The sequence below is a fragment of the Cydia splendana genome, chromosome 13, assembly GCF_910591565.1.
Source record: "Cydia splendana chromosome 13, ilCydSple1.2, whole genome shotgun sequence".
Classification (NCBI taxonomy): domain Eukaryota; kingdom Metazoa; phylum Arthropoda; class Insecta; order Lepidoptera; family Tortricidae; genus Cydia; species Cydia splendana.
The window spans coordinates 6,174,535-6,196,191 of NC_085972.1; the positions used below are offsets into that span (position 1 = coordinate 6,174,535).

Genomic DNA, 21,657 nt, shown 5'->3' on the forward strand with positions numbered 1-21,657 from the left:
TTTTTAGTTACATGACTGTTTGGAGTGTTTGGCCAGACAGGAACGAGTCCTGCAGAATACTGCGTTCTGCGTTACGGTCGAAATCTTCAGATTCTTTAAATATTTCGTGTAAACTCTTACTGAAGCCCAAAAATCCTAAATTTAAATATTTGGGCTCTTCCACCCTTTCAACCATGAATGACAATCATTAAAAAATTTGATTAAAACAAAAATTTCACTTACTCTTTGAGTTTATAGGAATTTAATTCGTAACGCGGTTAATTATTTTGTCGTCGACGTCGAGTGGATTAATCCATTGTGAACCCGCCCAAGTCGGATTGGATTCTGATTGAGTTAGCTACGAACTCTGATCGTACTGGGTATTCCGATCGTTTGCAGCACTCGAGTTGATCGCTCGATCGAGGCAACTCTGACCTTTGGTAGATCTTAACCCGTTGCAATAAGGTATACGTATGGTTAGTTTATAGGGTCGACGATAAGAGGGAATTTTTGATTACGAATGTTTACAGATCTAGACCAAAAAAACGACACGAAAATATGTGATTGCCTTGATTTAATTTCAATTTCAATTTCAATTTATTAACGCAAAATGCAATTTTACAGGACTAGCCTAAGTCATTACATTTCTTATACCTAAGTTCAATTATAAATAATACTAATAATAATAAAAATTGAGAGCAAAAATCAACGCGCACATTGTCGCAAACAATATTCTGGCTTCCGCTCAAAATGGATGTAGGGTTGGGTCCCGTGGTACTAAAGAGCTCCTCCTCATAGACATGACCATCTGCCAACAAATCCGGCGGAACAAGGGTGCCCTCTCGGCCGCTTGGATTGACTACAAGAAGGCCTATGATTCGGTGCCTCATTCATGGTTGGGGAGGGTCTTAGAGCTGTATAAAGTTGATGCAGCTTTGAGAGCCTTCCTAAGCGCGTGTATGAGACAGTGGACCACAGTCCTTCGTCAACCAGGAGGCCGGGATGACCGCCCTGGCCCCCAGGATTTTATAAGGATTGAGCGAGGAATCTTTCAGGGCGACAGTCTGAGTCCCCTGTGGTTCTGCCTAGCTTTGAATCCCCTCAGCACCCTGCTGAAGGATTTGGGACTAGGTTGTCGGCTTCGGAGAGAGGGTGAAGTCATTTCTCACCTTCTGTACATGGATGACCTCAAATTATTTGCACCAAATAGCCAAGACTTGTTGGAGCTACTGAAAACCACCGAAGTCTTCAGTAGTGCCATCCACATGGAGTTTGGTGTCGATAAATGTGCGGTTATGCATGTACAGCGGGGGAGGGTTGTAAAGTCAACAAATTTACAACTTTCTGAGACAATGTCTTTCAGATCTATCTCTGAATCAGAAACCTATAAATACCTTGGTATGTCACAGTCGTTGGGTATTGAGGACGAGGGTATTAGACGGTCGGTGAAGGAGCGCTTTTTCAGTCGGCTCACAAAAGTCCTTAACAGTCTTTTGTCAGGAGGCAACAAAGTGCGCGCCTTCAACGCCTGGGTAATGCCCCTACTCACATACTTCTTTGGCATACTAAGGTGGACTCAGACCGAGCTGGACGCCCTGGATCGGAGGGTCCGATCACTGCTCACCGCACATCGCATGCTACACCCACGCTCGTCAGTTATGAGATTGTACATCCCACGGAAGTGTGGAGGCCGAGGCTTCCTAAACGCCAAGGATCTCCACAACCACGAGGTGTACAATCTCAGGAACTATTTCCTTAACAACGAGTGTGGGATGCATCGTGATGTGGTGGCAGTAGATAGGAACCTCACGCCGCTTTCCTTGGCAAACGAGAACTGGCGCAAACCTGTGGTACTAAGTACTGCGGGTCGCAAGGCGGCATGGGAGAGTAAGGTGCTACACGGGCGGTTCTACAAGGCCCTCACGGGACCCGATGTGGACCTGCTCGCGTCGGTGAACTGGTTACGATTCGGGGACCTCTTCGGAGAAACCGAGGGTTTTGCCTGTGCAATTGCGGACGAAGTGATGATGACGAACAACTATCGGAAATATATCCTGAAGGACGGTACGGTCGACATCTGTCGGGCATGCCGCCGTCCCGGAGAGTCACTCAGGCATATCATTTCCGGTTGCTCTCGTCTTGCTAACGGCGAGTACTTGCACAGACATAATCTCGTAGCCAGGATTATTCACCAGCAACTTGCTCTTCTATATGACCTTGTGGACCGCGAAGTACCGTACTACAAGTACTTACCTGCGCCTGTTCTCGAGAATGGTCGTGCCACGCTCTATTGGGATCGATCTATTATCACTGACAGGACTATTGTAGCCAATAAGCCTGATATTGTGATAATAGATCGATCGCAACGTCCGGCCGTGCTCGTTGACATCACCATCCCCCATGATGAGAATCTCGTGAAGGCCGAGAAGGACAAGTCCAGTAAGTACCTAGACTTGGCTCACGAGATAACCGCCATGTGGGATGTTGATTCGACGATCATTGTCCCGATAGTCGTTTCAGTAAACGGTCTAATAGCGAAGAGTCTCGACCAACACCTTGAGAGACTCTCGCTAGGTGGTTGGATCAAGGGTCAGATGCAGAAGGCGGTGATCTTGGACACGGCGCGGATAGTCCGCCGGTTCCTCTCTCTGCAGCCCTGACCACCGGTAGCTTGGGCCTTGCCCCGCTGCTGGCGGCACCCTAGGTTAGGTTTTTTATAATGTGTTTATATTATTTTTTATTGTTTTGTAAGTGTTTTTATATTTTACTTTTATATTCATATTATAAAATAACCTAACTTAAGATGAGAAATAAATAAAGAGAATAAAAATAAAACAAAACGATTACATACAGATCATGTCATACAATAGATCGAATTTAAACATTTAAATCATTTGGTTAGTAACTCGCATATTTTCAAACAATCTTTCTCAATAACCGTCCAGCCGTCCGCAAACAAATCGCAGGAGTGTTGCACAGCACCGAGCTTATTGAGCGTGTTCAGCGCTCGGCAAACGGGCGAGTTGCGCCGCGAGACCGTGCGGGCAGGCGGGACCGCGAAGAGACGCAGCCGGTCAGCACGAAACCGGGTACGCTCGTCCGGGACAAATAGTCGACACGCCTCGCCAACTAACTCGGGGCAGTCCAGGCAACCACGCAGGATACGAAGCACGGTTATCAGCTGGTCGAACAGTCTGCGCGTCACTAGTGCGTTGTATCCTTCCGTGCCCTGCAGGTAGGCTGTCGGATACATAAAAGGATAGTACCCGTACAGTTTCCTGAAGAGAGTACGCAGAAAACGTTTCTGAACCTTCTCCAGCATTAGCATGTAGGTTGTCTTGTAAGGACTCCACACGCACGAGCTTGCTTCCAGTTTGGATCGTACCAGAGCAGAGTACAAAACTTTAAAGACCCCTACATGCGTAAAGTCTTTGCAGATACGTGTAACAAACCCCAAGCGCTTAAACCCTTCCGTAACCAGAGACCGCATATGGTCATGAAAAGTAAGACCTGGATCAAAGAGCACCCCCAGGTCCTTCATAGAATGGGTGCGGGATAGAGACTCGCAATCAATGAGGTAGTTCGACAGTATTCCTTGCTTAGCCCTAGTGAAACTCATGACATGGCACTTAGCCACATTAAGAGAAAGGCGGTTTTTAACACTCCATCGATATATCGCATCCAGGTTACGCTGCATGTATTGGCAATCTGACGGGGTTTTGATATCAACCACGACTTTTATGTCGTCAGCATATATTAGAAGTTTACCATCAACCAGACAGCTCGAAAGGTCATTCACCATAATAGAGAAGAGAAAGGGCCCTAGCAAGGATCCCTGACTAACACCAGATCTCGTTGGGTACGGATCGGAGTCGAAGCAACGAAGCCTGACGAATTGTTTGCGATCTTTCAGGTAGCTGGCAAATAATTTTAGGAGTAATGGGTCAAAACCTATCGCGGAGAGCTTCTCTAAAAGGATATCGTTGTCAACCTGGTCAAACGCTTTTCTGAAATCAAGGTATGCAACGTCAACTTGGCATCCTTCGTCCAGTTTATCCGAGACGTGGTTGACGAGCGAGAGAAGGTTTGTGTTGACAGAGCGGCCTTTTCTGAACCCATGCTGCGCATCACTTAAATAAGGATCCACCAAAGTGTACAGTTTAGAGTGCAAAACACTCTCGAAAACCTTAGCGAAAGAGCTCAGGATGGCAATGGGACGGTAGTTTTCGGCTCGTGACTTTTCACCCGACTTTAGGATTGGTGTCACTCTCGAAGTCTTCCAACTATGAGGATAGGTGCCAGACTTGAGCGCTAGATTGAATACATGGGCTAGAGGACCCGAAAGTTGGGATTTAAAGGCTTTAATTATAAAAGCGGGCACATTGTCCGGTCCAAGCGCACATTTCGGTTTAAGTTTATCAACTCCGAGTTCCACCTCACACTCAGAAAACCCAGAAATGCTTATGTGACGATCACTGCCAATAGCTCCTGCTAATTCGGCACTTAGCTTTGGCTCGCAGGAGAGGAAAACACTACTGAAGTAGTCCGCAAAGGCCCCCGCCGCTGCTTGTCCACTGAACATCCGGTCCCCACAAATAATACTGGACTCATATCCGCCCTTGTTACGTAGGTTCGACACATGTTGCCAAAAGGATTTTGGGTTCGTTTTTAGGCGTCGCTGAATATCATAGATGTAGGCATCATACGCTGCGGAAACTGTTCTTTTTATATCAGCCCTAAGCTCGCAATACAGACCATATACGTATGAGTCACGGGTGGCTTTCCACTGCCTGTGCAAATCACCCTTCCTCTTTAGGTCCTTGATTATGTCTGCGGAGAACCAGGTTGGATATACTCTGGTAGCCTTCCTACTACGACTCTTTTTGGGAACGCATGCATCGAAACAGCTGTACAATAAAGCGTACAATTGCTCAACCGCCCCGTCTACGCATTTTTCAGCCAGCACGGCACTCCAATCAACCTTGGTGACTCGGTCGTACAACATAGGAAAGTCGGCCCTTGCAAAATTCCAGTCGGTGATCGGGTTGATGTTACTTGGCTCGACCACTGTAGCCCTTCCCGGTTGCGCCGGGGTGACAACGATTTCTAGTGGGGGATGGAAAACATCAGCATGCTCTACTAAGCCTTCAGATGCTGCTTCAGATTTAAGACTTGGCTATGTTATAAGACGCTTGGAGCATCCCAGCAGTCTTCATACGTTGTAGTTCCAATACTCGCCGGGTGTGATCGACTCATTGTGTCGTTCACGAGTGAGTGATTTAAATGGTCTATATATTTTGATTGAACTCACTCACTCTTCAACTCACTGATGATTTAACTCGCTCAGTCGCTCATCTATATCAGTGTTCCTTGCTCGCTCTTTCCCACACATGGTTCGAATGAGCCGGCTGAGCGTGACGAGCGAATGAGCGAGTGAGACGATGAGCAGTGAAGCGTTTTGCGCATCTCTACACATTGAGCTGCACAATCAGCAGCAGAAGTTGCTAAGTGGGCGAGGTGTTCAAAATGACCTTGACACGCTCTTATTCTCTTAACGATAAAGGCGCGCAAAGATCATTTTGAACACCTGACTTAGCAACTTCTGCTGCTGACTGTAGATTTATTTCACCATGCTGACAATTTCCAGACCAGCTGATACTGACAATTTCCTTTTCATTTCTGGAGCGATAAGTTACAACGGTACAGCGTCAATATTTACTTGTCGCACCAGAAATGTACGGCGAATTTTCACTGTCAGATGATTATTGTCGCCTTAGTGAAACAGGGCCCTGGACGCAAGCATAAGCAACTGGCGGCGGGGCGGCGAATTCATTCAAGCCTATACAAATTTTGATCGAGTCGTGAGAACCACGTATGCGGCCTGCAGTATGGTTGCGAAACGCTTTTTTTTAATGCCTTTAATAAGCTCTCGTCGCTAGTCGCTAATCTGATCATTGGCGGAGCAGCTCGCTAAGTGGTTCTAACAGCCTTGGTTTTTATACACAAATATAATAACTTAAGAACAATTTCCGAATTAATTACTTACACAATTGTTTCAAATCGAGGAGTCAAGGTAGACTAGAAAACACAATAAAGACAATATAGTTTGTGAACCCCGTACAGTGAGTAAGCTACGAACAAACTTAACACAATGGCAAGTGACACGAAACTTGCATTGAAAGGTGTACTCGAATACGGTATGATGAGTTTCTTAATGCAGTTTGTTGTATGGAAAGTTTGTATGGCTTTGTTTGGAACTTGCATGAGACGTTGGAGTTACTGCATTTAGTTCGTTATGTACAATGTCGTTTTATTAACTGTATTGTTTCTAGTCTGGCGAACTGAATTGTGAGTGTAAAGAAAAAGTATAAGGCAGGCTGAGAAGATTTTAATATTTCGTGGATTTGCCAATCAGAAAAGTCAGCAAAGAAAGTCAATTGTAAAGTTTAAGTAAGTTTTTTATTTATACTAGAGGACCTGGAAGAATGGAATAAACGGGGGGAGGCCTTTGCCCAGCAGTGGGACACAACAGGCTCTCAATAATAGAGGACGTAAGTAAGTATTCTCTCCTAGGATCAAGTCTCCTATATAGTGTGGTTAAAATATTTTTTGTCAGATTTTAGAGCAGCGCTTTCAATCTTTTTTGCGACCATCCAGGGGGTCGCAACCACAGATTGAGAAACGCTGTTTTAGACTAAATACATTAGAACGTCTCATCTGCAAACTAACGTACAGACAAACGTATTGTTTATACTGAATAACCTTGAATCCGTCATAAAATTCGACAATCGTTACGTTTTTATATCTTTTCTCGGCAGCCATTAATAAACTTTAATTAGCGCTCGTCTACTCATTACACAACACAGTTTAATGGGCATTAAAATGCGAAGAGATACGATATATTTAAACTGCTACTGTGATTACATCATCAATATCATCATAAAAAGGGTTTTATGTAATCGGTCAACAAAGTATACTATTATAGTCAGTCGAATTAGATACTTTGTCAAGAAAGTTGTTTATAAATTATATAATATACAACAAGATATCACGACAACAATTAAATAAACCAGAAGTTTCTTTGTGACCCAATGGTTGACTGGTAGAAAATGCATTAAAGAAGCAATTTGTAAAAAAAATTGTCGTGCAATATACCTACTTGAAATAAACAAATCAATAATTTAATTTTGGACTTCATAGTACATAGGCATAGACTATATATATATATAGTTGTACCTAGTCAAATAAATACAAGATCTATATTGAGCGCGGGCTAGCAAATCATATTTTGCTATAATCGCAAAATACCTAACACTGACCTCGCTTCACTCGTTGCCGTACCCAATGGTAAAGAGGGGACTAATGTCACAAATTTTAATTCGATTACTGCTCAAGAATAATGAAGCCTAAGTTTTGTAGTAAAAAGTAACGAAATTATATTTTAAAACGACCATTACAAGTCCTTTGAAACTTTTCCCCGAAAGAGTTTCTCGTTAACAATTTAATCCGCAATTAACCGTTAAACCCAAGGGACACTGCAATATTATCGTAACCATAATATTATAGCATAACAAACTTACCAAAACACCTAACAAAGTCGCTGTAGTCCAGTCGCTATAGAAATTAATACAGGTAACATTCGTTCCAAATTTACCCACTCGCAAAATTAATTTTGCACGCGTATTCGTCCAGTCGCCATTTTCATTATCAGCCCTACTGTTACCTCTCACGAGTTTTAAAACACCTTTACTTTACATATTGGACCTATGCCAAGAGTCCCATCAAGGTAAAATGAACCGAGTTAACTAAATGTTAAGGTGTGTATTTGATTGCGGAGTTTCGTTCAAAAGGGAGGCAGGGCCGGATTTGAATATCAAGGTCATCGCTTGATGACCTGTTGCCTGGAATTAGAATCGAATTTGTTTTTGTCCTGCTGATTGTGTTCTGGTTTTGGATAAAGGGTTTCGTTGAATATTCAAGGGACGGCTGCAAGTATAATTTATCACCGAAATCAGAACACCTTTTTTGTAGGAGGTTTCAAATCCAGCTGCAACGCTGAAAAAGTTTACAAAATAATAATAAATTATACTTGTATCTGCTGGTAAAGTCGCAATAGAAAGCAAATAAAACGATAATTAATAGGTACTTTTATCTTGATTAATTTATGTAAGTACTAATAAAATTAAGTGAATATAATAACTGATCCTAACATAGTAAACTTATTTCACGTACTTATATACAAGAATAAATCAATACATAATGATTTTAAAAAATGTTACAATTTACACCTAACAAAACGAAACCTTCAATTATATATTAATTTTACTAATAATTATGTCATTTATAATTTACTATATATTACTGTAGAATCTACAGTACCTAACAGACAAACGTATTATAGTGTCGATGAACTTTAATGGCGTTATTGATATAAAAACGTCTTTCAAACATATCATAGCTAAAATTTTTAAGCTCTTATCGTACTTTCAGAACTGACTGACTGACTAGACATTAACTAAAATAGGTAATTTAATTATTTCGAAGTTAAAAGGTTTTTTCGGGAATAATTAGCTTTAGTTAATGTAAATAAAAAGCCTTTTTCCACCAAATGGATATATCCACTAAATAACGAAATAAACCGTCAAGCAAACAATAATAATGAAATTGCTATCCTTTCAATTAATACTTCAAATTTCAATAAACTGGGAGTTAATTCAATTAGAGCCTAGTAGTAGCAATAGTATATTTCGCTGTGGGAAACATGTCGCCCCAAACCGGGGATTTGATAGCTAATTGAATATTAAAGGGGCCAAGGCCTCGGCTGTGATCTAGAGTGGCCACATCGAGTGGTGACTTGCTAATTGTGTAATCAAAATCCAGCCCTGGGCGAAGTGGAACGGTATTTTTGAATGCAGAATGTGATATATTGTGGGGCTTATTGGATATTGATATATATGATAAAAATTCCAAGTTTGACATGACCTAAAAAATAAATAAATAAATAAATAATTTATTCAGATGATCCACTTCCCGGTTTCCGATTAAGCTGAAATTTTGCATGCATGTATAAATCGGATGACAATGCAATATTATGGTACCATCGAGCTGATTTGATGATGGAGACAGGAGGTGGCCATAGGAACTCTGTGATGAAACAGCGCAACCTAATTGTGTTAGGGGTTTTAGAATTGTCTCGATGAGTATTAGTTGTCTGTCGTAAGAAAAGTACAGTCAGCGATAAAAGATTGTACCAAAAATGAAATTTTTGCCAAAAACTTATTACAGATTCATTGACAGGATGACTCATTGACTCACGCTAGAACCGAGGCATCCGACATGACATTTTCTATGACGGCTGATCGGTGATCACGTGGTGCTTTCCATAGAAGACGAAGCGCCGGAAGCTTCGGCCCGGCCTCGGCCCGGTCTAGCGTGAGTCATCCTTAATACAATTAATTATAGTATAATCGAATACAATTAATTATACTATAATATAATCGTTCGAATTGGCCTGAATAACTCAAGACTATGTAGTTATTACATAAATACCTTCCTCTTAAGGTAACAATAGTTCTATACCGGCACTAGCTTAAACATAAACTAAATTAGTAAATTGTTATAGTCTCAAATTGGAACCGTTACTGAGCAAAACTACTTGAGCCTATGTAAATGAGGAACCTGGGGCAATTTGCACCCAGCACAATTGCTGGCCAATCTTGGTAGGAATTGGGATAATCACTTAGCGTATTGTTTCGGGATTCAATTGCTTCTGGCTGATATTCAGAAACGGCAGAGTGTACCAATGTAATACTAATTCGATTTTATGCCACTGCCTTCGTTAAGCGAGAGCAATGGAATACGTTTTCAAAATTAGAATGATAAGTTAGATGACCGGAACAGTATGAGAATAAGGTTGTTTTTCCACTAGATCTAAGCTCCACTGTTTTCACTACATTCTAGTATCTGTTTAGCTTCGTAGCTAAGCTTTGACTATTTTGTGTCGCCTTGAGCGAGAACCGAACACGCATCCTTCTTAATTATTTCTTTTTAATTCATAAACCTGACCTCCCCGAGGTCCTACTCAACATCAAAGGTTTGATAGGATTCCTCGAGGAGCTGGGCTGGCAGGACTAGCCCACCCCCTATCACGCAAAATAGGCGCAGGACGGCGAGTTGCGGAAAATCGCCCGTACTACAATACAATACAAACCTGTAACACTTTTTGAAAAATTGAGACTGTTTACAGATCCAATTAATTCTAAAATATCCAAGTACTTAGTATTTCAAAAAAGCCAATTTGCAAATATTAAGCAAAACTCGTTGCGCAGACATTATAAAAAAAATATACAATAACAATGCTTAACCACGTTACACCCTCGTCTCTTCATCATGCCCATGACAATGAGGAGTTAATATATGTAAATGAGGTTCCAGCAATTTACATCAAAAACCCCAATTGTCGGGAAGGGACACTTTTAACTCATTGTTAGGATTGTGACGACATAATAGGGGTTTTAGATATGTGAGGGGATAAAAAGTATTCTTTATTGTGCACCATACAATAAAAGGTTCGGGGTAAGAAGAGTCAACTATCGTAGCCTTATACCAAAATTAAAAATCGGTTTAGGACAGCATAGTAACGCAGTAATATGAAGGTGTTACATGATACATTACACTTTACAGGGTCACATGTGCATGTGCAGTTCAAGTCCTCGGTCCTTTCAGCCCCGTACTACCCCTATTTAAGAGAAACCATTTAAGGGACTAAGCTGTCATTATTTGAAAATAGGTACGTTCTAACTTATAGAGGTACAAAGGCGAACTTATACCTATAAGGAATCTCGTCCGGCTAACTTTCGAGGAGATGAGTGAAAAATTAATTAGATAGACAAACTTACACACTTACGTACAATAATATTTAAAAAAAAAACCCGGCCAAGTGCGAGTCGGACTTGCGTTCCAAGAGTTCCGTAGATTACACAATTTTTAGCAATGAATCACGCTTGACTGAGATTTCTTATAGGTATTTCGTGTATATTTTTCAAAATTTAGACCCAGTATACCCAGGTATGTATATAGATTGACTGTTATTTTTCTCAAAAGCATAATAAATTTGCACCTTTATTTCCGTGGCCCAAGTCTCCAGTGTATTTTCTTACCTGTAAAGAGGAAAAATATAAATTAATGTCTTATTCAATTAAGGTTCGTATTTGTCTACAATCAAGGAAGGTTCTTGTTTCAAATTCCACAGAAATTTGAAGACTCTTTAGGTACCTAAGTAATCAAAACTTCTTTTAAAAAAGTAGTTGATCTTAATATGCTGTATCATCTGTAAAAAAAACATTATAAAAAATGTATATATGTTTAATTTTAACAATAAATGTGACAACAATCAATGCAATGACAATGACGAAAGAACCCGTAGCGGGTCGCTGCAGTAAATGTGTTTAAACAGTCAAAAACACATTTTCGTCGCTACGCCAGATTGTCGCTACGAAATAATAAATAAAGACCTGCTACATGCTACGGCGTAGAATCCGTAGCAACATGAGAAGGCAATATGGAGGCCAATTCAAACGTACATTTTGACATCAAAATGACATCTATAATATAAATGATGTCATTTTTAGTTAGCATTTGTGCGTGCATTTCGCTGGTACATGTCCGTATATGTATTGGTACGAGCGAGACGCGCGAGCGAATGATAACATATTGACATCTTTTAGATCTCATTTTGATGTCAAAATGTAAGTTTGAATTACAGGCCAATTCGAACACAACTGACATCAGCATGATATCTTGCACAATTGTGCAAACTTTTGTATGGACTGACGTTTATCTGACATGGCTATTTGTACGTTATGTACAAATAGCCATACATTTGATGTAAAAATCGGCAGACTGTTCTGTACAGAAAATGACAGCCAAGGCGTCTCCAGTTACTAAATGCTCTAAGATCACAATGCAAGTAGTTGCTGTAAAAATCTAGGCAACTTAGACCATCACCAATAATCTTAAAATGGTGGCAATTCTAAATACAAAAAATAAATATCATCAAAACATTACCAATAAAGAGTTAAAGACCCTTTTCGTCTAGGGTCGGTCAAAGCTCCCACCAAAATGCAAGGTCACAAGGTCATACCTGATGCCACTTAAAAAACCATTACCCTAATGCCAGACCCAAAATACTACATAAAATAAGCGAAGGTCTCATGATAGACTAGCAACTATTCAAGACGGACAACCTGCATGCAACACTGCGTTCCCCGGATACTCATCAGTGTTGTAGGTGGCGCTTTTTAAGGTTTTTCCATTTTATATGTTTATCAATGCTTTTCCATTATATGCGTAAAATTGGAGAAGAATATGTCTAAAATGCTTAATTTATGCTTTAAATCTTTTACGGTCAGATAAGTAAAAATACGAGTAGGTATGCGTTTTTAAATTATAAATGGGCTATTTTTTGTGTTTTTTTTTCCTCAGATTTTGATCAAATTTGGTGGATAGGTAGTTCCCTATTATGTACAACATAAGCGCAATTACACCGTATGTCCTACAAAATCTTCCACTTAGTTAAAACGTATGGAATTTTTGTAAATCAATGGGAATTTATTATACATTATTAACCTAAATTTGAATGTTGTGTTTATTCCGACCAGACTCTCTTCAAGCCTACAATTTTGTATCAATATCTGACAAAAAAATTACCAAAAAATAAAAAATTGCCCAAATAGCAGAAGTGTGACAGTTTTATTACGTAAAAAAAACTAAACTAAAAATCTATCTACAACAATGACGCTGACGGTTGTCACGGCGTTGTATGGGGGTTTTCAGTGTTCTTTATTTACTAGTCTCTGGTGTCATTAAATATTGATTCGGCCAAATGCCAAAGGCCTGCTGTTTTTGCGTAACGGAATTCCTAAATTGAGTTACTCTCAGCGTCAGTTTCCTCTAATGTTGGTTTGAACTCAATTTGACGTTTAAGATAAATTAAAAAGTGAAACGTGTTTTTTGTCTTAAAATAACAATATTGTTTTTAATTTTATAATAATGGAAAAAAATTAAAAATTAACGCTTCCGGCAGGACTCCATCCATCCATTCCATTTTTTCCTTTAATGTAAAATTTGGAATATGGCTCGCAGACGTATCTGCTTGTTTAAAAATATTGTTTTTGTTGTTGTGTATTAGGTATAAGCCTTTCATTTAATTTGTACTTAACACATTCACTGCCAGCGACCCGCTAGGGGGGTCTCTTCGTAGGCTCCTTTCGCTACATACAGGTTTTCCCATGTCATCGGCTACGCTCGAGCTAGCACTGAATATGTTAATCTATTTCGTTTTAGCAGAAGGGGTCATACGTAAGTAACAATATTATAAGTATAAAAATACAAATCAAAACTTTATCACGTGACTTTTTTGTATTCATCATCTCCACAATTTTTTAACTATAGGGGCATCAAACTCACATCGCATACGCTCAAAATTTGGGAAAGAATTCTTCACAACCGCTTTCTTAAACATGCGACCATATCAGAAAACCAGTATGGATTTACTGCCTCAAGATCAACCACGGATGCAATACAAACAGTGAGAATACTCATGGAAAAAGGTCGTAACAACCATGAAGATCTACATCTAGTCTTCATAGATCTAGAGAAAGCATTCGACCGGGTGCCGCGTAAACTAGTATGGCAAGCTCTGAGATCGCAAAGAATACCTGAGTGCTACATATCACTGGCACAGGATACGTATGACAATGTAAGCACACAAGTGAGAAGCCTAGCTGGTACAAGCAACTCCTTCGAGGTCAAAGTTGGCGTACACCAAGGGTCTGCTCTTAGCCCGCTATTGTTCAACATTGTTATGGATTACCTCACCAAAGACATCCAGTCCCCTACCATGGTGCCTGCTGTATGCAGACGATGTTGTACTTATTGATAAATGCGCGGAACAGCTGCATCGGACCCTGGAGATGTGGAGGCATGCCCTAGAATCTAATGGTTTGAGGATTAGCAGAAGCAAAACAGAGTACCTGCCATGCAATTATAGCCGCACAGAGCCGACAGCGTCAAAAATCACCATAGATGGACACCCCGTACCGGAAGTAAGCAAGTTCAAATACCTAGGCTCGGTTTTGTCCGCGGACGCAAATGTGGACATGGATGTATCACATAGGGTAAATGTAGCTTGGCTGAGATGGAGGTCGCTCTCGGGGGTGCTCTGTGACCGCCGTGTGCCGATAAAGACTAAAGGCAAGGTCTACAAAACAGCTGTGAGACCTGCTATGGTGTATGGTGCAGAATGCTGGACGATCAAACAAGCGCATGAACAAAAACTCCATGTCAATGAGATGAAGATGCTGAGGTGGGCGGCCGGTGTGACGAGACTCGATAAAGTACGTAACGAACACATCAGAGGAAGCTACAAGGTCGCCCCCATCACCGACAAGATTCAAGAATCTCGCTTGAGATGGTACGGGCATATCATGAGACGCGACGAAGACCATGTCGTGACGAAAGCCCTTGCATTACCGAATAATAAGAGAGGCAGAGGTCGCCCGCCTGCTACGTGGTGGTCCACCATATCAAATGGATTTGAAACAGACCCAGTTGAACAAAGAGACAACCCAGGATCGCCCGACCTGGCGCTTGAAAACGAGGAGGGCCGACCCCAAATAATGGGAAGAGGCACGGAAAGAAGAAGATCTCCACAATTTTTTACTTTTCTTTTGGCGTTTTCCGATACACAACTTACAATCTTAATTTTAATATAGATGGTCAAGCAAATCTTGTCAGCAGAAAAAGGCGCGAAATTCAAATTTTCTATGAGACGATATACCTTTTTCAAATTTGCCGCCTTTTTCTACTGACAAGATCTGTTTGACCAACTATATCTAAAACTAAAAAAAATCCATATATTTACATTTAGGCTAAGACATCAGTGCCAATAGAATGTATTTTTATTAGAAATAATAGATTTGTGTGTATTGTTACAATAAAAATAGATTATTATAAAAAAGTCTTCCATTGCACCCAATATTTGTTTACAATCATTTTAATTAAAACTTATTTAGTTTATATCTATATTTAAGTTTAGTTTTTAATTACTTTTATGTTTAGTTTATGTATTATTTTAATTATGAAATAAATTTTAAATTAAACCAATGAGTATTTTAACTCAAGCAAGATTCTATAAATGTTTCAAATTCTCGAAAATCTCGAAATCCATTATGCCCACATTGCTCCGCGAAACAAAAATAACTCAGAACAATATCAATTCAGCGGAACGTGGCATCCTAAATACCTCTTGAAATATAGCAACACTGGCATTTGGAGAATAAGGATTCAAAGTGCTCAAGAGAAGTGTCCATTCGCGGGCCGTGACGTTTTAGATCCCTCTTTGAGGGTTGCCAGGATTCGTCTGGGGTTTTCCTTCATTTCATGTAGACTCTCCGATAAAATGTAAAGTTTGTGTTTCTGTTTTGACCAGTTTCAGAAAAAACCGGACGGCACGACGGACAGCAGAAAAACGACCGGAACGTCGGTCATACCGAAACTTAAATTCCAAAAACTTTAGTAGAGTTTTTTTATTGTTATTTACATGGGTCGAGCACGATATATTAATTCAGGAATATATTCTAGGAACACACGAATAAACTAATAAATAAGGTAACTTACACCGATTCGCTTTCAGCGTTATATAAAATTTAAATAATTATGGACAAATTATACTGGGTCAACCAGATCTTGTCAGTAGAAAAAGGCGGCAAATTTGAAAAATGTAGGCACGAAAGGATATCGTCCCATAGAAAATTTGAATTTCGCGCCTTTTTCTACTGACAAGATTTGCTTGACCATCTATAATTTCAATATTTTTGTGACATTTTGCTCCTTTTATATGTCAACCCTAATCGCCGCCATTTTCCAACGCGCGAACATGTGACTGCCATTTGGACATATGAGATGGACCTTTATATTACCTACATACGCCGTAGAGACTCATGCGTATATTAAACTAAGAGGAATCTTAAAGAAATTGTTTTTCCATTTTCTTTTCGCCTTGTTTCTTTGAGGGACGTTGCCTAAAGGAATACATTTTGTAAAACTGAAATTCGCTGTAGGCTTTATGAAAAAGTGGTTCTCAATTTTCAGTTCGCATCATTCGCCCGCTAACATTTCGGGTAACAGTAAACAACGAAATTGTATATTAATTTTCCAGCTACCGCCGCAAGTCTGTATAAATGCTTTTAAAATCACCTGGCGTTCTCATAAAAATGTAAATTATATTCTCTTTGGTTCGCAGTTTAGGAACATCGCAAAAGGTGCGTTTTACACAGCTACTCAGGGGTTATTACTGGCATAAAACATTTCGGCTTAATGATTGTTGTTAGGCAAATCTTAAGGCTGTTGTAAACGCCGTCTTTACCCTTTTCCAGGCCGCACCAATGTACAAGGTTTCCCAAAAAAATCCAAATATATTTCAATTAATCCAGCTTTGATGATCCATTTGAAGTGCAATCTAGTTTGAACCTTAAATCGGAATGCTAAAGTTGAAATTCTGTTGGCGCGTATGTGGTCGATTAATCGTACCATTGGCTATGGAAAAGGGTTAAGGTGTCACAAAGAGCACCACAAGACCAGAGCTTATGGGAGTAAAACATGGGCGATGACGCAACGACATGTCTACGCCGTCCAAGTGGCAGAGGTAAAGATGTTGCGTTGGCTATGCACTATGACGAGGCTCCACAAGATACGCAACGAGTACCTACGTTCGCGGAAGCCTCTCTCTCTCTTATCTTAACGTTTATTCCGGTTGCATCCTCCGCTATTGCTCCGCTTTCCTACTTTTTCTCCCCAACTTCGCACTCTTCGGTCTTCGGCATCAAATCGTCTATTTGCCTCTATCGCTCGTATGGCTATGCAAGTGTGATAGAAAGTCAGAAACGAAATTCCAATTTCCAAGGCGGGCTCTCTTATCTAGAAATCTTTCTTATTGACCGACGTATTGGATTGCGAGAAACTGTAAACCCGGCGACGATCAACACTGAGGCCATTTATTACTCGAAGATTAAGATAACATCGGGTGTAAACCTTTCTCTCACAAATAGAGAACGCATGTGTGTGTTACTATGTATCTTGTTTTACTACGCAGTAAATTAAGGCATCAATGTAATTGTAAGAATTACGTCTAATCTTTTCTTCATAAATACAGTTACAGTTTAACTTTTAAAGAGCTTACATGATTAATTGAATTCAGGCACAACTCTCCAATATCTATAAATGTTAAAGTTTGTTTGTTTGTCAAATTGTCACCTATGCAAAAAACGGATGGATCTGAAATAAGCGCAAAGTTAAACCTGGAAAAAAATATAAGTTTATGTAAAAAGGAAGCTTAGGTCTGCAGGTGGGGGGCACCGCACCGGGTCGTTCCTGGCACAGAGGTTGACCATCGCGGTTCAACGCGGAAAAGCAGTACCTAAGCGTGATGTGATGCGTGCAACTTTGGGTCGGGAATGACGCGGGGTGATTTGTTAGTAGTAGACTATAAGGTAGATTTTATAGTTACGCAGCCAAACTTATCCGTATTAACCTTACATCAAAAGAGTCAAATTTTAAGGTGGTCCGAGAATTCCCGGGGCAATTCAAAACCAGTACCTGAAGCGTTAGTCCTAACTTATTACGGAATTACTAGGAAACTCCAGCAATTTAATTTAGCTCGTTCGTTTCATTTCGTGCTGGAGTCCTTTGAACGCGAATGCTTTCAAACTACAGGTATTTAGATATTCGGTCTCATAGAGCACTGTTTACGCCTGACGGAGCGCATCGCAATGGCAGATGAGAATTTTGTGCTGAAATTCTATTTTAATATCGGTTTTGATAATTTTGTACTTGTTAACTTAAAATACTTTACTATATTTTTACAGGCAATCAGAATATACGAAGAAATAATATGGCTTTATTTGACAATAGAGAGATAACAGAATAAGAAAACAGGTACATTTAGTTTCTTAGGTTTGTAACCAATATTATTTGCGGCAAACTCAAACCTTAAACCTCACGTCGTGCCAAATCCTATTTACCTTGTAGGTGTGAATAGCTTTATTATAATAGTACATTATTGTCGAGGCTCGGAAGTAGCTACTTGCAGGCTGAGGATTCGTTTTAAACGGACAACCTAGGGAGTCCGTTTAATTGAATCCGAAGCCAGCAAGTAGCCAGCAAGTGCTTTTCTCAAAAATGGTGCAAGAAATATAAATATAATAGGAGTATTTTACAGAAGCAACGTTCTTACGTATATATTTTCACAGAAAAAAGTAGAAACAATTGAAAAAGTTTTCTTTGCCGCCTTTTTATTTTTTTAATTTTAAAATAGAAGTTAATTTTTCTGCCGAAAATACGCCAAGCTATTTGAGGCAGCTAAATAGTCGCGGTACCAACATTATAATAATTATTACTAATCATCTGGGCCCAGTTTTATAAAGTTACAAGTTACAGGTTACAAGAGTACAGGCTACAGGCACCTGTAATGCACTGTGAACGGCTACAGGTGTTTTATAAATACACACAAATAATTACAGTTGTAAAGAACCACGGTCAATCTCGATTACATGTGACATCTACAGGTGTGAAGGACATCACTATTTAAAAAAAAAACTTCTGTCATAGATACTCTGTGCTCTACTAAATGCTGTCGTTATACTGTCGTTATTGTTTGCTGTAAAATTTTAAATATTGGAAAAATGGGCAGAAATGAAGGAAAAATCGAGTGGTTGAGAGCGGTGTTCGAAGCCAAGGATATACTTTTTGGGCCGTTTTCAGGTAAAGCACGATAGATTTAATGAAATATTTATCTAATAAGTAAATAAGTACTGTTTTACATTATATTAAAATGTATCGTTTCGATAGCGGCTCAAAGATAAGTACGCTGTGTATCGAAAATTATGAATAGTACACTTTACCATAATGTGAATGCACTATACTTAAATAAAGAGACGAATGCTAATAAATCAACGTTTCCTAGTAGATAAAATAAAACGAATGATCAATAAAATCAATATCAAACATATTGTCAATTTCCTATTTACTATATATTTCAGATACATTAACAAAAACTGACAAGGTATTGGCATGGAAAAGTATGCATGCCCTGGCACAATCGTTGGCGTTGGTGCCTAACAATAAAGAATATACATATACCAGGGACACATTCTGGCAAAACTTGAGGAAGAATGCAGTGGTACGTATGCATAGTAGTCAATCACATTGAAAAAAAAAAGTTGCCTTTTTAGGGTTCCGTACCCAAAGGGTAAAACGGGACCCTATTACTAAGACTGTTGTCCGTCCATCTGTCCGTCCATCCATCCGTCCGTCCGTCTGTCACAAGGCTGTATCTCACAAACCGTGATAGCTAGACAGTTGAAATTTTCACAGATGATGTATTTCTGTTGCCGCTATAACAACAAATACAGAATAAAATAAAGATTTAAGCGGGGCTCCCATACAGCAAACGTGATTTTTGACCGAAGTTAAGCAACGTCGGGCGGGGTCAGTACTTGGATGGGTGAGCGTTTTTTTTCCCCCTTTTTTGCATTATGGTACGGAACCCTTCGTGCGCGAGTCCGACTCGCACTTGCCTGGTTTTTATATTAAATATTCTAAAGCATTGATGGCCAAATGGTAAAGAATGTATGTTCAATATGTTCGTTGTATAGAAGCTACTAACTATAGTAATGGTTGTATTTTATTTATAGAAAAAACGAGATAACAGCCGGGCCACTGGGAGTGGAACCACCAAATTTACGAATATCGATGAAATGGTGTACAGCATCATCGGGAAGGAGTCACCAGTCCTGGTAGGGCTCCCTGTTGCAGAGTCTGGTGAAGTAGTAACTGAAAGGCATAGTAATCCTTTAAATTCCATTGGTATTGATGGCAATAGACTAACTTCTACGAACAACATAGCACATGGTGAACCATCCAATGCCTCTGCACTTGCCAAGAAGACAAGCACCAACCGGACTGCAGCCCCGCAACACAAAATACAAAAAAAAAGAATGCAAGATCTGAAATATAAAAAACATTTTTTAATGGTTCAGCTTTTAGAGAAGGAAAACTATTTAAAAGAGTTGAAAATTAAAAAAATAGAAAAAGAACTGAATATAGATTCCAATGAAAGGGCCAAACAAGCCAACAGCAACAACAACAGCAAACAAATGAATGAAGATGCCAGCAGCAGTGATGAAGAACAATATGAAGTTGACTATTTAGAAGAAATGGAAGATTCTGAATAGTCAACTCCATAAATAATTATTCTTCTTTTACATATTGAAAATAGAGACTTTGCATAGCTGGTGTAAAAATATTGTTAGGAGTCACCTTTGCTGTTCTGATGTATCTGTTTGCGACTGTGCAGCCAGACTTTAGTGTCACATCAGTATTGGAGTGCCTCTGAGGCGGTTTTCTTGGAGACATTATTTTTATTGTTAATTAGTGTGCAGTTGATCTTGATCTCATTATTAATTAAAAAAAGTTGTTATTATTTAATCTATGTAATGTGAGTAGTGTGAGCACCTTAGGTGAGGTTCTGATGGAAGGTAAAACAAATATTGTTAGGATTGTCTACTTATATGCACACACACATATTACATAGATTAAAATGAGATACAATCAGCATCAAATATCTACTATGTGCAGTTGATCTTTATTTAAGTGACTAAATATCAATATTTTTAAGGTTTTCTTGGAGAATTTATTTTTATTGTTGATTAGTGTGCAGTTGATCTTGATCTCATTATTTAATAAAAAAGTTGTTATTATTTAATCTATGTAGTCGCTAATGTGAGTCGTGTGAGCACCTTAGGTGAGGTTCTGGTGGAAGGTAAAACAAATATTGTTAGGATTGTCTACTTATATGCACACACACATATTACATAGATTAAGATGTGTTACAATCAGCATCAAATATCTACTATGTGCAGTTGATCTTTATTTAAGTGACTAAATATTAATATTTTTAAGGTTTGGAGAATTTATTTTTATTGTTGATTAGTGTGCAGTTGATCTTGATCTCATTATTTAATAAAAAAGTTGTTATTATTTAATCTATGTAGTCGCTAATGTGAGTCGTAGGTGAGGTTCTGATGGAAAGTAAAACAAATATTGTTAGGATTGTGTACTTATATGCACACACACTACATAGATTAAGATGGTTGATAATTCGCCTGTATGTCTGGCATTTAACAATGGTACCTTTTGTACTAAGCATATTTAATACAGTCATCATCAAATATTTACTAACGGCCAAAGTGACTAAATATCAATATTTTTAAGGTAATGACAACACATCGCAATGTATATGGTTATGACCTCCCTAACTATCTCTAACTGTTTATTGCTAAATGTATACATATAATAACGAGTGTCCTGTATCCGATTTTGCCACATTACTGTATTTGATTGTTAGTTAGAATTAATATGAATAGAACTAATGGCTCCTCTACTCGATGGGCCAACGCCGGCCACTCCAAGGGACGCAGCCATGCGGTAGAATGAGATTACAATATCACTTGCTCCCTTAACGCGTAAATGCGTCCCTTGGAGTGGCCGGCGTTTGCCCATCGTGAAGAGGAGCCATAATATAAGGTGATGTTATTAGAATATAATGAACAGTGAAGTGAT

The 21,657-nt window shown here is 39.3% G+C and overlaps 2 protein-coding genes across 3 annotated transcripts in view; one reads left to right on the plus strand and one right to left on the minus strand.

Annotated features, from left to right (window-relative positions):
- LOC134796348 (protein kinase C, brain isozyme) overlaps nt 1-21,657 on the minus strand; it is a 331,434-nt gene that overhangs the window by 267,089 nt on the left and 42,688 nt on the right. The gene's annotated exons all lie outside the window — the stretch shown is intronic.
- LOC134796546 (uncharacterized) lies at nt 18,434-20,391 on the plus strand. 2 transcript variants are annotated; one of them, XM_063768729.1, is made up of 3 exons: nt 18,434-18,798; nt 19,077-19,216; nt 19,731-20,391. In XM_063768729.1, the coding sequence occupies exons 1-3, from the start codon at nt 18,720-18,722 to the stop codon at nt 20,268-20,270; spliced, it is 759 nt and encodes a 252-aa protein (XP_063624799.1). In that variant the 5' UTR covers nt 18,434-18,719; the 3' UTR covers nt 20,271-20,391. The 2 variants fall into 2 exon arrangements, 1 of the variants encoding a protein (XP_063624799.1); XR_010144947.1 differs by lacking the exon at nt 19,077-19,216 and having other exon boundaries at nt 19,731-20,039.